Genomic DNA, 17,172 nt, shown 5'->3' with positions numbered 1-17,172 from the left:
TTGTCAGGCATGACCTCACCTTACTAAATCCATGTTGACTTGTTCTAATCAGACTCTGCTCTTCCAAGAATTTAGAAACCTCATCCTTAATGATGGATTCTAGAATTTTACCAACAACCGAGGTTAGGCTAATTGGCCTATAATTTTCCATCTTTTGTCTTGCAGGATTGGTGATGGAGACAGTGTAGAGAGAGCTTTATTTTCAGTTTAAAACAGATGCTTTACTCTGTATCAAACTCAATGCTATCTCAGTCCTGGGAGTATTTGATGAGGGAGCTTTACCCTGTATCTAATCCACTGCCATCCCTGTCATATGACTGTTTGATGGGGATAGTGTAGAGGCAGATTTACTCTGTCTGGAACCTCATGCTATCCCTACCCTGGAAGTGTTTGAAGGGGACACTGAAGAGGAAGACTTGCTCTGTATATAACCCCATTAAATTCCTGTCCTGGGAGTATTTGATGGGGACACTATAAAGGAAGCTTTACTCTGGCACAAAGTGCTGTGTTGAACATAAGCTGTAGTGGGAACTGTATTCAATGAGTGCTTTCTCTACTCTGGATCATTTCAACAGAATATAACTAAGGCTCAGTTCATTCTTTGAAGTGTAGTCACTTTTGTAACATAGCAACCACAGTGGCATATGAATGCACAGTATGATCCCACAACAGCTAAATAGCCAAACCACATTTCACTTACTGTGGCAGTAGAATCATAGAAACACAACAATGCAGAAGAGGCCATTCGGTCCATCATGTCTGCACTGACCCTCCAAAGTGCCTGAACATCCCAAGGACAATTTCCCATGGCCAATCCATCTGACCTGCACATCTGTAGACTGCGGAAGGAAACTACAGCACCAGGCTGAAGCCCACGCAGACACAGGGAGAATGTGCAAACTCCACACAGACAGTCATCCAAGGCTGGAATCGAACCTGGGTCCCTGGCACTGTGAGGCAGCAGTTCTAACAGCTGAGCCACTATGCTGGAGGAGTAAGGTTTGCCAGGAGATTAGGGAGAGTGCTGTGCGATTCATGTGAGAAAGCTGGTGGGGGGGGGAATGACCAAGTTTACTGTACATGAGCGGGAGTCTCCTTTCTTATCGGAGAGATCCGTTCTGCAGGGTTTCATTAAAAGAAGGGGTCTGAGCTGGTGAGGGAAGTGTCTCCTTGGGGAGGACAGTGTGGGAGTGGGGCAGGACAGTTCTCTGTATTTTCGGGAGCCATGTTGAGGGAACCCATTGAGTTCAATGGCGGCCCACCCCTCCTCTGCACAAGTGAGGGAACTATCTTTTTGAGTGGACCTGAAAGACTATTTTTGAATGAAATGTTCCACTCCTCCCTTACCCAAACATGAGCATCTCAAAACTGCTGCAGCTGAGACCGAAATGCTGTGTATTTACACAGCACCATTTGCAACCACTGGACATCCTAAAGCATGTTGCAGTTAATAAGGGTCTTTGGAAGTGCAGTTACTGCTAGAATGTGGCAACTTTAGGAGGCATAGTTTGTAAGTTTGTAGATGACACCAAAATTGGAGGTGTAGTGAACAGTGAAGAAGGTTACCTCAGATTACAATGGGATCTTGATCAGATGGATCAATGGGCTGAGGAGTGGCCAATGGAATTTAATTTAGATGAATGCGAGGTACTTCAGTTTGGAAAGGCAAATCAGGGTAGGACTTATACTCTGAATGGTAAGGTCCTGGTGAGTGTAACTGAACAAAGAGACCTTGGAGTGCAGGTTCATAGCTCCTTCAAAGTGGAATGGGAGGTAGATAGGATAGTGAAGAATGCGTTTGGTATGCTTTCTTTTATTGGTCAGAGCATTGAGTATAGGAGTTGGGAGGTCATGTTGCGGCTGTACAGGACATTGGTTAGGCCACTGTTGGAATATTGTATGTAATTCTGTTCTCTCTCCTATAGGAAGGATGTTGAGAAACTTCAAAGGGTTCAGAAAAGACTTACAAGGATGTTGCCAGGGTTGGAGGGTTTGAGCAATAGGGAGAGGCTGAATAAGCTGGGGCTGTTTTCCAGGAGCACCAGAGGCTGAGGGGTGACATTATAGCAGTTTATAAAATCATGAGGGGCATGGATAGGGTAAATAGACAAGGTCTTTTCCCTGTTTTGGGAGAGTCCAGAACTAGAGGGCATAGGTTTAGAGTGAGGGGGAAAGGATTTAAAAGGTACCTAAGGTGCAACCTTTTCATGTAAATGATTGTGCATGTATGGAACAAGCTGCCAGAGAAAGTGGTGGAGACTGTTACAATTATAACATTTAAAAAGCATCTTGAATGTTACATGAATAGGAAGGGTTTAGAAGGATATGGGCCAAGTGCTGGCAAAAGGGATTAGATTAGGTTAGGATATCTGGTCAGCATGGACGAATTAGACCGAAGGGTTTGTTTCCATGTTGTACATCTCTATGACTCAAACTAATTTGTGCACAGCAAGCTTCCACAACTTGTATTTCAGATTTTGATTAGAAGAGAAATGTTAGCAATGACACTGGAGAGAAGCCCTCTGGTAATTGACAGTTTGCCCTGAGATCTGTTCTGGCTATCTGAGAGGGCAAACGGGGACTTAGATTAATATTTCATTCGAAAGCTCACATCACTGGCAATGCAACATTCCTTCAGTACTGCAGCCTGCATTTGAATCCTGGACTGGGACTTCAGAATCTCTACAGTGTGGAAGCAGGCCATTCAGCCCATTGCAAAGCTCCAAAGAGCATCCCACCTACCCTACCCTATCTTTCCCATGGCTAACCCACCTAGTCTGCACATCCCTGGACACTATGGAGCAATTTAGCATGGCAAAAGTGAGGACTGCAGATGCTGGAAATCAGAGTCTAGATTAGAGTGGTGCTGGAAAAGCACAGTAGGTCAGGCAGCATCTGAGGAGCAGGCTCACATCTAGCAATTTAGCATGGCCAACCCACCTCACCTGCACATTTTTGGACTGTGAGAGGAAGCCCATGCAGACACAGAGAGACTGTGCAAACTTCGCACAGCAGTCGCTCAAAAGCAGAATTGAACCCAGGTCCCTGGTGCTATAAGGCAACAGCGCTAACCACTGAGCCACCGCGCCCCCAAACCTGACCCTCCTGACATGGTGACATGACTGTAGCTGACTGAGTCACAATAATTCTCATCTGGAGCATCAACAAGCAAAAAGGCAGTTATTGGAGAACGGGCCTCCTCTGCTCTTACCTTATTCTCCAGGCGGCCAATCAGTTCAGCCAATCTGTTGATCTGTGATTCAAGTCCTTCTTCCCTACCGGCTGGGAGAGCTGATGGGGAAAACAAACAAACACAAACCTCCTGGTTAGAAACATTCCCATCCAGAAAAAAAAACACACAAAATGCTTCCACCACATCTCTGTGAGTGGACTGATGTGATACTGCTCTGGTTCCCTGGTTCAGTATTTCTCCTGCCCTGCCCTCATCAAATTTTCCCCTTCAGCCTTCCTGGAATTGTTTGTTATGATACAGAGTGAAACTTCCTCTACACTGTCCCCCATCAAACACTCACAGGACAGGGACAGTATGGGGTTAGATACAACGTAAAGCTTCTTCTACACTGTCCCCATCAAACACTCCCAGGACAGATAATGCCACAAATACAGAGTGTGATAATTTTGTTGCTTGCTACTGATATCATACTGATCCAGACAACCTCATAAAATCCATGTAAAAATCATGTTCAAATCCCTCCAGTGCTTCAATCCTCCTTTTATCTACCACCTCCTCTGGTTCTTCAAATATCTGCCCCAACATCCATCATTCCAAAACCAGTGGCTCTGGAACCCTTTTCATTTCTTGCTACTGAGCTCTGGGATCCTTTCTTGAAACTTCTCTGCTTTGTCTCCTCTTCTTTTAAGATCCTCCTTAAACCCTACCATTGTGTTAGTCCAGAATGGTCATACAGCACGGAAACAGACCCTTCGGTCCAACCAGTCCATGCCAACCATAATCCCAAACTGAACTAGTCCCACCTGCCTGTGATATCTCTCCAAACATTTTTTATTTTTGGTACTTAACCAAATGTCTTTTAAATGTTATAACTGTACCTGCATCCACCATTTCCTCTGTAAGTTCGTTCCTTACACAAACCACTTTCTGTGTAAAAAAGTTGCCCTTTGTGACGTTTTAAAACCTTTCTCCTCTCACCTTAAAAATATGCCCCCTAGTCTTGAAATCCCTCAACCTGGGAAAAAATCCTTGATTATTCATCTTATCCATGCCCCTCATGATTTAATAAATCTGAAAAGGTCATCCCTAAGTCTCCAGGGAAAGAAATCCCAGCCTATTCAGCCTCTCCCTATAACACAAGCCCTCCATTCCCAGCAACATCCTGGTAAATCTTTTCTGAATCCTCTCCAGCTTTCTATAACAGAGAATCAGAGCTGCACACAGTACTCCTGAAGAGGCTTCTTCAATGTCCTGTACAACCTGTCCCAACTACCACACCCAAAGTTCTGAGGAAAGAAAGTAAGTCACAATGGCCTGAAAGGGTTAATATTGTGGACTGACAAAAGCATCACCCACTATGATGATACTTGAGGACAGAGCAGCTTCAGGTCTCAATGGAGTGACACCCAACATTTGGTTCTCCCCAGGAACTGTGTTGATCATCTCAATATCATTGGCAGCTAATAACTAACTCACAATACCTCGTTAACTACAAGCGATTCTTTTAATTGGACAAGTAGGTGGCTAATCTCTCCCACACTAACTCGACCAGGCCCTGTCAATCTTACATTTAAATAGCACTGTGCCAACAGCCTTCATCCTGAGTCGCAGCTCATTGAGTCTAGTGAGCTGGCACGTTTATCCAATAGCCATCTCCCCTCAGGTCTCCAACATTGCAGTTGTTGCTTTCAGTGTGTCTGGTTAGTTTCTTGGGGTGTTTTCATCAATTGTAACACCTCTTTGTGGGGAAAGAAGTCAATATGAGTGAAGATTATGCTCAAAGTATGCGAGTAAAGAGATACTGTGATCCGGAGGAGAAAGCATCTGAAAAATTGTTTGCATTGAGCAGAAAATCATCACCCACCATTATGACAAATGATACATGAATGATAGTCAAAAATTAGCACTTAAATGAGTAACTGCAGACATCATTATTGGTCCTCCCACACAAGGTATCACAGTCTATAAGTAAGTATAGTGTAACACAATTTCAAAACAAAATCTGAGTCATTGTATTAAATATTTAGTGCAAAATATCAGTACTTCACTGATTTCATTAATTCAAGATTATAAGTGTCATCCCTTAACAATTATACCTTCTTAATCTGATGCCTCTTCCATTTTACATCTTCACAACCTATCAATATGCTAAGACAGAAAACATCAAACCTGCACACTAAACACTGACTGACATAATTAAACTGTATTCAATGCAATCACTCCTCTACCCGCTTTAATTTAAGGTCCAGCTAGATTCTTACCCAGAGTTGTAAATGTATTAGTTTTGTCAAATGTGTAATGTTGGAACTGATGGTATGGATGTTTGTATTCAGTGGAGCAGAGTAATTTGACTTTCAGCTGATCATCTGCCTGTATACAGGCACTGCAGAATCCCACTGGAGGACAATTCACAGGCACAGCTAAGGATTGAGTGGACAGTGCCTGTGGAAGATAGCCATCACGTAATATACTATTACCTTAAACTCAGTGAAACATTTAGCCCAGTCACTATTACTCATTCTCACACTGGGACCCACACTTAGCCCAGTCACTACTATTCACACTCACTCTGAGATGCACACTTAGCACAGTCACTATTACTTGCACTCACCCTGGGACCTATACTTGGCACAGTCACTATTACTTACACTATTGTTCCTCCTACACATTGTGTCACAGTCTATAAGTAAGGATAGTGTAATGCAGTTTATAAACCAAATCTGAGTGACTCACACTCAGCACAGTCGCTATTCTTCACATTGGCCCAGGGACTCACACCACAACCAACTTCTCAAGGGCAACTGGTGACAGGCAATAAATGCTGGCCTAGCCAGTGACACCCACATCCCACAAGGGACTTAAAAAGAATCACTCTGGTAACTTACACTCACCAAGCCACTGTGACTCATACCCTACCTGGTAACTCAGTCGCTTGAATCACTGTGACTCATACCTTACCTGCTCAGACACATTTACCTAAATCAGTTTTCAGTTTTTTGTCTCTTGCTGTCATTCTGCTGCTGGTGAAGTTGCTTGTGGCCTGCTGGTTATACCAACTCTCCACCACTCCGTGGCTGGTCTTGCTGTCATAGAACCTGAGACAAAGGAGAGAGAGTTACTCCACTTACCAGGAACTGTTCCACATTCATTGTGGTCTCTGATTCTCCATACTCCATCATGGAGGTGCAAATCCCAATTGCCAGGAGTAATCTGTCAAGTACTCATCCACTTCTTCACACCCTCAGGAATTCCATTCCATTCTCCCAGTTCTTCTGTCCTTGACATATCCATTCTGAAGTTGCCACCTTCCTCTGGAATGCCTTGGTCATGAACTTTCTCTCCTCCCCATTGTGGTATACAGGGCGTTTCAGCTGATCCATCTCCTGCACTTAATAGTAAGGTCCTGGGAAGTACTGCCAGACAAAGAGACCTTGGGGTGCAGGTTCATAGTTTGTTGAAAGTGGAGTCACAGGTAGACAGGGGAGTGAAGAAGGCATTTGGTTTAGGAGTTGGGATGTTATGTTTCAGCTGTGACAGGATATTGGTGGGGCCACATTTGGAAGATAGTATTAATTTCTAGTCTCCCTGTGACAGGAAAGATGTTGTTAAACTTTAAACTTATAGAAGTTTATAAAATCATGAAGGGCATGACTAGGGCAAATAGCCAAGGTCTTTTTCCTAGATTAGAGAGCATAGATTTAAGGTCAAAGGGGAAAGATTTAAAAGGGATCTAAGGAGCAACTTTTTCACATAAAGGGTGATGCGTATATTGAGTGAGCTGCCAGAGGAAGTGGTGCAGATGGGTATAATTATAACAGTTAAAAGGCATCTGGATGGGTACATAAATGGGAAATATTCAGAGGGATCCAGGCTAAGTGATGGCAAATGGGACTAGATTAGTTTAGGACATCTGGTTGGCTTGGCTGAGTTGGAACAAAGGGTCTGTTTCTGTGCTGAACAAAGCCACGACTCTATGATTCTCTAATTCAATGATGACCCAGCCTACAGCCTTACTGGGTGAATAGTGACTGATGCACACAACATAGAACATAGAACATTACAGTGTAGTACAGGCCCTCTGGCCCTCAAATTTGTGCAGACCTGCGGAACCAGTCTGAAGTCCATCTAACCTACTCTATTCCATTCTCGTCCATATGCCTGTGCAATGACCATGTGAATGCACTTAAAGTTGGCGAGACGACGACTGTTGCGGGCAGTGCGTTCCATCCCCTTACTACTCTCTGAGTGAAGAAACTACTTCTGACATCTGTCCTATATCAATTTAAAGCTATGTCCCCTTGTGTTAGCCATTACCATCCGAGGAAAAAGGCTTTCCCTGTCCACCCTATCTAACCCTCTGATTATCTCGTATGTCTCAATTAAGTTGCCTCTCAACCTGCTTCTCTCTAATGAAAACAGCCGTAAGTCCCTCAGCCTTTTACATAGAACATAGAACAGTACAGCACAGAACAGGCCCTTCTGCCCACAATGTTGTGCCGACCACTGATCCTCATGTATGCACCCTCAAATTTCTGTGACCATATGCATGTCCAGTAGTCTATTAAATGTCCCCAATGACCCTGCCTCCACAACTGCTGCTGGCAACTCATCCCAACCTCTCACAACTCTCTGTGTAAAGAACCCACTTCTGACATCCTCTCTCCTTTCCTCCAACCAGCTTAAAACTATGACCCCTCGTGTTAGTCATTTCTGCCCTACAGAGTCCTCCCCCTTTCTCTCGAGGATCTGTAGATCTTCCCTCCAAACCAAGCAACATCCTAGTAACTCTCTGCTGAACCTTTTCCAACGCTTCCACATTCTTCCTGTAATGCGGTGACCAGAACCGTGTGCATTATTCCAAGTGCTGCTGCAGCAGAGTTTTGTACAGCTACAACATGACCTCATGGCTCCGAAACTCAATCCCTCTACCAATAAAAGCTAACACACCATATGCCTTCCTAACAACCCTACCAACCTGGATGGCAACTTTCAAGGATCTATGTATCTGAACACCGAGATCTCTGTGCTCATCTACACAACCAAGAATTTTATCATTAGCCCGGTACTCTGTATTCCTGCTACTCCTACTAAACTGAATCACCTCATAATTTTCCGCATGAAACTCCATTTGCCACCTCTCAGCCCAGCTCTGCAGCTTATCTATGTCCCTCTGTAACCGACAACATCCTTCAGCACTATCCACAACTCCACCAACCTTAGTGTCATTGGTAAATTTACTGAGCCATCCTTCTATGCCCTCATCTAGGTCATGTATAAAATGACAGCAGTGGACACAAAAAAGATCTTTGTAGTACACCTCTAGTAACTGAACTCCACAATGAATATTTGCTATCTACCACCACCCTCTGTCTTCTTTCAGCTAGTCAATTTCTGATCCAAACCGTTAAGTCACCCTCAATCCCATGCCTCCATATTTTGTGCAATAGCCTACCGTGGGGAACCTTATCAAATGCATTACTGAAATCTATATACACTACATCAATAGCTTTACCCTCATCCATCTGTTTGGTCACATTCTCAAAGAGCTCAATAAAGGTTTGTGAGACATGACCTATGCTTCACAAAAGCATGTTGACTATCCCTAATCAACATATTCCTCTCTAGATGATTATAAATCCCATCTCTCAGAACCCTTTCCAACACTTTACTCACAACCGAAGGCTCAAAGGTCTATAATTGCCAGGGTTGTCTCTACTCCCCTTCTTGAACATTTGCTATCCTCCAGTCTTCTGGCACTACTCCTGTCGACAATGATGACATAAAGATCAAAGTCAAAGGCTCTGCAATCCCCTCCCTGGCTTCCCAGAGAATCCTAGGATAAATCCCATCCAGCCCAGGGACTTACCTATTTTTACACTTTCCAGAATTGCCAACATCTCCTCCTTATGAACCTCAATCCCTATTAGCCTGTATCTCAGTATTCTCCTCGACCACATTATCTTTTTCTAGTATGAATACTGACAAAAAATATTCACTTAGCGCTTCCCCATGTCCTCTGACATGGGGAACTTGCCACTACTATGTTTGATTGGCCCTAATCTTACTGTAGTCATTCTTTTATTCTTGTTATACCTATAGAAAACCTTAGGGATTTCCTTGATCCTATCTGCCAGTGGCTTCTCATGTCCCCTCCTGGCTCTTCTTAGCTCTCTCTTTAGGTCTTTTCTGGCTAACTTGTAACTCTCAAGCACCCTAACAGTCATCACATCTTATCCTAACATAAGCCTTCTTCTTCCTCTTGACAAGAGATTCATCTTCCTTAGTAAACTGTGGCTCCCATGCTCGGAAGCTTTCTCCCTGCCTGTCAGATACATAATTATCAAGGACACGGAGTAGCTGTTCCTTGAATAAGCTCCACTTTTCAATTGTGCCCATCCCCTGCAGTTTCCTTCCCCATCCTATGCATCCTAAATCTTGCCTAATTGCATCATAATTGCCTTTCCCCCAGCTATAACTCTTGCCCTGCGGTATATACCTGTCCCTTTTCATCACTAAAGTAGACATAACTGAATTGTGGTCACTATCACCAAAGTGCTCACCTACGTCCAAATCTAACACCTGGCCGGGTTCATTATTCAGTATCAAATCTAATGTGGCCTCACCCCTTGTTCATCTGTCTATATACTGTGTCCTGCACACATTGGACAAAAACTGACCCATCTAAAGTACTTGAACTATAGTATTCCCAGTCAATACTTGAAAGCTAAAGTCCCCATAACAACTACTCTGTCACCCCTGCTCCTATCGAAGATCATCTTTGCTATCTGATCCTCTACCTCTACATAGGGTGGCACGGTGGCACAGTGGTTAGCACTGCTGCCTCACAGCACCTGAGACCCGGGTTCAATTCCCGACTCAGGTGACTGACTGTGTGGAGTTTGCACGTTCTCCCCGTGTCTGCGTGGGTTTCCTCCGGGTGCTCCGGTTTCCTCCCACAGTCCAAAGATGAGCGGGTCAGGTGAATTGGCCATGCTAAATTGCCCGTAGTGTTAGGTAAGGGGTAAATGTAGGGGTATGGGTGGGTTTCGCTTCGGCGGGTCGATGTGGACTTGTTGGGCCAAAGGGCCTGTTTCCACATTGTAAGTCTAATCTAATCTCTGGAACTATTTGGAGGCCAATAGAAAACTCCCAACAGGGTAAACGCTCCTTTCCTGTTTCTAATCACAGCCTATCCTACCTCAGTAGACGAGTCCTCAAGCGTCCTTTCTGTGACTAACAGTCCACACCACCCCCTCTTTTACCATCTTCTCTGGTCTTGCTGAAACATCTAAATCCCAGAATCTTCAACAACTATTCCTGTCCCTGCTATCTCCATGTCTCTGAAATGGCCACAACATTGAAACCCCAGGTACCAACCCATGCTGCAAGTTCACCCACCTTATTCTAGATGCACTTGGAGTTGACACACTTCAAACCAACTTCTTGCTTGCCGGTGCCTTCTTGCAATCTTGAAATCTTAGTTCTGATTTCCCTACTCTCTACCTCTCATATATTCAAATTATAATTTCAGTTCTCATCCCCCTGCTGAATTAGTTTAAACCCACCCGATGAGTATTAGAACATTTCCCACCTCCAGGATATTGGTACCCCTCTGGTTCAGGTGTAGACCATCCTGTTTGTAGAGGTCCCACCTACCCCAGAAAGAGCCCCAATTCTCCAGGAATCCAAAACCCTCCCTCCTGCACCATTCATGTAGCCACATGTTCAACTCCTCTCTCTCCCTATTCCTCACCTTGCTAGCACGTGGCACGGGCAATAAACCAGAGATAACCAGAGACCCGGGTTCAATTCCTGCCTCAGGCAACTGTCTGTGTGGAGTTTGCACATTCTCCCCGTGTCTGTGTGGGTTTCTTCCAGGTGTTCCGGTTTCCTCCCACAGTCCAAAAGCATGCAGGTTAGGTGAATGGCCATGCCAAATTGCCCATAGTGTTAAGTAGGGGAATGGGTCTTGGTGGGTTTCTCTTCAGTGGGTCGGTGTGGGCCAAAGGGCCTGTTTCCACACTGGGAGTAATCTAATCTAATCTATAATATCCTATTTGTTCCAGCACTAAGCTTCCACCCTAGCTCCCTGAATTTCTGTCTTAAATTCCCATCCATTTTCCTACCTATGTCATTGGTGCCTATGTGGACCATGACTTGGGGCTGCTCCCCCTCCCCTCAAGGATTCCGAAAACACGATCCAAGACATCATGAATCCTGGCACCTGAGAAGCAACACACCAACCATGAATGTCTCTTGTTCCCACAGAAGCTCCTATCTGTCCCCCTAACTATGGAGTCCCCAATGATTAATGCTCTGCTGCTCTTGCCCCTTCCCTTCTGAAAAAAAAACAGGGACAGACTCTGTGCCAGAGACCTATACCCCATTGCTTACCCTGGTAAGCTTCCCGCCCCCCCCCCCCACAACAGTATCCAAAACAGTATACTTGCTGTTGTGGGGAACGGTCACAGGGCTATTCCTGCACAGTCTGCCGGTTCCCTTTCCATCCGCTGAGGGTAACCCATCTACCTTGTTCTTTTACCTGAGGTATGACTACCTCCCTGTAACTCCTCTCAGTAACAAAGTCTTCTTCATCATTACAGAGAGGTAGTCACACCTGAGTAGACATCAAGATGAAGGAATACAGTTCTGACAGCTCCTGTAAACTGCTAACACCCAAAATGGATTGATCCTCTTTGTGGGCTCCTTCTTGCTCTGACCTCTCGCCAACGTTGCAATGGCTGCAGATGACAGCAACTCCTGGTAACTCAATCAAGAGACCTGAAGTTTGTAGACGAGCAGTGCTATGCTGATCGCTTGTGATCAAGTGCTTCACGACAGGGAACTAATGGTGTTGTGGTATTATCGCTCGATCGGTAACCCAGTGATAGATACCATCTGGGGATCTGAGTTTGAATTCCCCCATAGGAGGTGATGGAATCAGTATTCATTCACAAAAGAATCTGGAATTGTCAGTTGTTATAAAAACTCAGCTGAGTCACTAATACGCTTTAGGGAAGGAAATCTGCCATCTTTACCTGGTCTGGCCTACATGCAAGCCATTTTCTGTTTTAAAATTCATTCATGGGATGTGGGCAAGCCAGCATTCATTGCCCGTCCCAGAGGGCAGTTACCAGTTAAGCACATTACTATGGATCTGGAGACACATGTAGGCCAGACCACGTAAGGATGGCAATTTTCCTCCAATTAGTGAATTAGATGGGTTTTACCTGACAATGATTTCACTGTCACCGTTACACTCTTAATTCTAGATTATTATTGAATTCAAATTCCACCATCTGCCAGAGTGGGATTTGAACCTAGATCCCCAATCGTTATCCGGTCTCTGGATTAATATTCAAGCAACAACAGCACTCGGTCATCATCAGCAAGCCAACCAACTCTTAACTGCCTTCCGAAATGGCTAAGCATGTCACTCATTTCAAGGGCAGTTAGAGATGGCCAACAATTGCTCAATTTAAATGCTCAATGAAGGAATTAAAAAAACAGATTCTGATCCCACCCTCTCCCCTTTCTGAGTTTAACTGGGTTTTCGAGTTCCCTGGCCCACCCGAGTTGTGAATAACAGACCAGGCTCTGTCCTGGTCCATTTTTTTGTCTGAACAACTCTGTGTTGCCCTTGCATCTACACAGGGACATCTGAAACTCCCAACTAAAGTGGTCAGCTTTAAAGCACTGAACCTTTGAGGGGATACAGGTCAATCAGGCTTCAATTCTGCAAAAGACTTTCTGAAACCTTTCTGTCTCAGACAGATCAAAGGGCAGGATCATGAATCCCCACTGCACAGCCAGGCCAAGGGAAGGAATGAATAATCTATCATTGCAGCCATTCAGCTTCCTGATAAATCAAGAGTGAAAACTTACTTTGAGCATCAGGCTGTTGCTAAGCAACAAACTCCCTACCCCCACCTTCCAGAATTTGAGGAATTATTCTGAAGATTGCCTTTACACCACTGTTTGTCATTCCAGACTCACACTCTTTGTATATTACTAGTTTATTGTTCAGTATTACTTTAAGCATCAGGAGGAACCAAAAATACCTCAGAAAACAGAATCAGTTATCAAGCACTGGAATCTTTGGAATGAGAGGAAGCCGTTCAGCCCCTCAGACCTATTCATTTCGATCGCAGCAAGGGTTTTTATCTCTATCCCATTTCTGCTCCATATCTCTTGACACATCCAACCTGACAGATTTCAATCAGACTCAGGGCCTGGAGTACAACACAGTGGCCAAGTTGGAAAGAATGGGAGAGAACAAGTTTCATCCGGGTGCTCCGGTTTCCTCCCATAGTCCAAAGATGTGCAGGTTAGGTGAATTAGTCAGGCTAAATTGCCCACAGTGTCCAGGGATGGGTGGGTTAGGTGCATTAGTCAGGGGTAAATGCAGAGTAATAGGGTAGGGGAATCAGTCTGGGTGGGTTACTAATTAGAGGGTCGGTGTGGACCTGTTGAGCTGAATGGCCTGTTTACACACTGTAGGGATTCTATGATTCTATGATATTGAAATAAAAGGAAGCTGTGATTAGTAGAGAATGAGGCAATTCAGCCCCATAAGCCTGCTCTGCCATTTACTATGTTCATGACAAACTCTGTCATGATCAAAACTCCATTTTCCTAACCATTCTCCACACCCTTTTAACTCACTACTAATTTAAAATCTAGCTATCTCCTTCCTAAAATTACTCAAGGCCCTGTTCTAGGGCAGTGGATTCCACAGATTCATGACCCTTTGATAAAAGCAATTCCTCCTAAAAAGGGTAGCAGGGATAATCCAGGAAATTACAATCCTGTGAGCCTCATGTCAGTGGTAGGGAAACTATTGGAAAAGATTTTCAGGGACAAGATCTATTCACATTTAAAAACAAATGGACTTATTAGCATGGTTTTGTGCAGGGGAGGTTTTGCCTCACTAAATTGATCGATTTTCTGAGGAGGTGACGAAGATGATTGATGAGGGAAAGCAGCTTCCTACATGGATTTCAGTAAAGCAGACTAATACAAAAGGTGAAGTCCCATAGTATCAGGGGTGAACTGGCAAGATGGATACAGAACTGGCTTAGTCATAGGAGACAGAGGGTAATAGTGAATTTATGCTTTTCCGAATGGAAGGTTGTGACTAGTGGTGATCCACAGGGATCAATGCTGGATCCTCTGCTGGTCTACATCACTGATTTGGGGGGAAACATAGCTGGTTTAATGAATAGGTTTGCGGATGATACGAAGATTTGTGGAGTTGTAGATAGTGAAGAGAATTGCCAGAGGATATAGCAGGATATAGATCAGTTGGAAGCAAGGGCAGAAATATGGCAGATGGTGTTTAATCCAGACAGATGTGAGGTGATGCATTTTGGAAGGACAAGTACGGGGGAAATTATAGTGAATGGTAGAACCCTTAGGGAGTACTGATATGCAGAGGAATCTGGATGTGCAGGTGCACAGATCAATGCAGGTAGATAAGGTAGTAAAAAAGGCTTATTGCATGCTTGCCTTCATTGGAAGGGACATTGACTACAGGTATAGACAAGTTATGCTGCAGCTTTGTAGAACTTTGTTAAAAATCACACAGGTTATAGTTCAACAGGTTTACTTGGAAGCACTAGCTTTCAGAGCACTGCTCCTTCATCAGGTGGTTGTGGAATACACAATTGTAAGACACAGAATTGTAAGATACAGAATTATATACTTCCCAACCACCTGATGAAGGAGCAGCATTCCGAAAGCTTGTGCTTCCAATTAAACCTGTTGGACTATAACCTAGTGTTGTGTGATTTTTAACTTTGTACACCCCAGTCCAACACCGGCATCTCCAAATCAATTGTAGAACTTCAGTTAGGCCATACTTGGAACATTGCGTACAGTGGTGGTCCACTATCAGAAGCATGTGGATGCTTTGGAGAGGGTACAGAGAAAGTTTACCAGGATGTTGCCGGGGGTGGGGTGGTGTAACGATGAAGAAAGGTTGGGGGGATCACCTGATGGAAGTTTATAGCTTGTGAATGGCATGGATAAAGTGGAAAGTATGAAGATGGAGTGGTCAATTACAGGTTCAAGGTGGTGGTAGCAGGAGGTTGGGCGCTGGTTGTATTTTAAAGACATGTGCAACCTTAAAGAGAAATTTTTCACAAAAGGGGTGATGAATGCCCGGAACACACTGCTAGAAGAGGTGCTAGAATCAGACACAATGGCAGCATTCAGGAAATATCTGGACGAACACATGAGTAGGGAGGGAAGAGAGGGATATGGATCCTGCAAGTGAAGACAGTTCTAGTATGAAAGAGCAAAATGTATTGGCACAGGCTTGCTGTATTGTTATTTGTTCTTCGTTGTTTCTCATTTCTGTTTTAAATCTGCCATCCTTTATCCCAAAACTATAACCTTTCATTCTCCACTGTCTACATGAGCAAACATCCGGCCTATGTCTACCTTGTTAATCCATATTAGCATCTTATAAACCTCAGATCTCCTCTCAGTCTTCTCAATGACAGAGATTACAGGCCTAAACTGCTCATCTCTGGACTCAATCTAGTGAACTTGCACTGAACAGTCTCCAGTGCAACTACATCCTTTCTCAAGGAAGGGAACCCAAATTGTACGCAATACGTCAAATCTCACTAATGTCTAGCATAATTGCAGCAACACTTCCCTACTTTTATACTCTATGCCTTTCACAATAAATACTATTTGCCTTCCCTATTTTTGGCTCAACACCGAGAGCTGAAGGGCCTGTTCTGCGCTGTTTTGTTCTATGTCCCCTGTCACCTGTTTCCCTGAATACTGGTTTTCTGCAATACATGTACAAGGCCAGCTATAAGAAGTTGGCCTTCAAATCCTCCAAACAAAATGGAATGGGAGAGGCATTAAGATAAAAGAACTGTGATTAGCTGTCTTTGGGGAATGAAGCCTAGGGGATTTCATGGCTAAATGTTCATCATGTCATAAAAAAAATATTGCAGGAATGAATACAACAATTCATTCTTACAGAGCCGGGTGAAACAAGATAGTTTAAAATATCCTGCGATTATTTACAGCACCTGGAGCCACCGATCTAATCAGCCTTCATTTTGCCCTGTAATTCTGATCAGGCAGCAAGGACACCTACCAAAAGCAAGAGGACCCCCATCTTCCCGTGGGCATGCTGGGACTCATTGATGACAAACTTTGCTTAGATAAGAAGATTGATAATCGATCAGAGAGCCACGTACCCTGTCTGAGTGGCCTGGTCATCTATCGCATCAACTGCACTTTCCACAGAGGTTAGCAGGGACTGAATTTGGCTGGATGTCTCTTTCAACAGGAACCTGGTCACAAACTGGTCCAGCTTTGTCCCACTTTCATATACCTGGGGAGCAAAAGGTTACGGGCAATCAAGACTCTTTAAAAGCAGACGGAAAGTGAAAAAAAAACACAATGAAAATCAGGATTGCTTTCATATTTGTTTGCAATTTTTGTTCATTCATTGTCTGTTAGGTGATTATCAAATTTTGTTGGAAGTGACATGAGTTGAGGTTATCAAATGCCTTCTAAAAATTCCATAATTCTACCGGTTAGCCTTTATGCACTAATTTATTAAACTTCCATTAAAGAATTCCAGTGGATTAGTGAGATGGGACCCTAAAATGACTGAAATATTTATACTTGCTGCTGAAGAAAGTATTCATGTTTTCGCGACTGTCCAAATATTAATCAAGTTATTTATTAGTTTTCATGCTGGGAGTTTGATCGGAAAGGTCAGTTATTACAGAATGAACATCTTTCTCCTTGCTGAATATCTTTTCCAGCATCATTCATTCACACTATTTCTGAAACAGGGGGATGCAGCTAAAACCTGACAACCTGGTCTTTCTTTGCTCTGTTTCCTTACCACTCCTCTGAGTGCACATTGTCCATAAGACCCATCCCACCCTCCCTCAGCTCTTTCATCATGCGGACACCCAAATTCTCTTCCAGCTTCCCAAGGT

At 43.9% G+C, this 17,172-nt stretch overlaps 1 protein-coding gene across 1 annotated transcript in view; it reads right to left on the bottom strand.

Annotated features, from left to right (window-relative positions):
* The window catches only part of necab2 (N-terminal EF-hand calcium binding protein 2), a 150,241-nt gene that overhangs the window by 50,901 nt on the left and 82,168 nt on the right, over positions 1–17,172 (bottom strand). Inside the window, exons 6-8 of the mRNA XM_060837520.1 lie at positions 16,417–16,553; positions 6,170–6,288; positions 3,212–3,291 (exon numbers count right to left, since the gene is read on the bottom strand). Of these exons, the coding sequence (XP_060693503.1) occupies positions 3,212–3,291; positions 6,170–6,288; positions 16,417–16,553 (336 nt within the window). The remainder of the gene's footprint in view (positions 1–3,211; positions 3,292–6,169; positions 6,289–16,416; positions 16,554–17,172) is intronic.

Source organism: Hemiscyllium ocellatum, chromosome 17 (genome assembly GCF_020745735.1).
Source record: "Hemiscyllium ocellatum isolate sHemOce1 chromosome 17, sHemOce1.pat.X.cur, whole genome shotgun sequence".
Lineage (NCBI taxonomy): Eukaryota > Metazoa > Chordata > Chondrichthyes > Orectolobiformes > Hemiscylliidae > Hemiscyllium > Hemiscyllium ocellatum.
The sequence above is the reverse complement of the archived record's forward strand: the minus strand, read 5'-3'. Positions and strand labels throughout refer to the sequence as shown.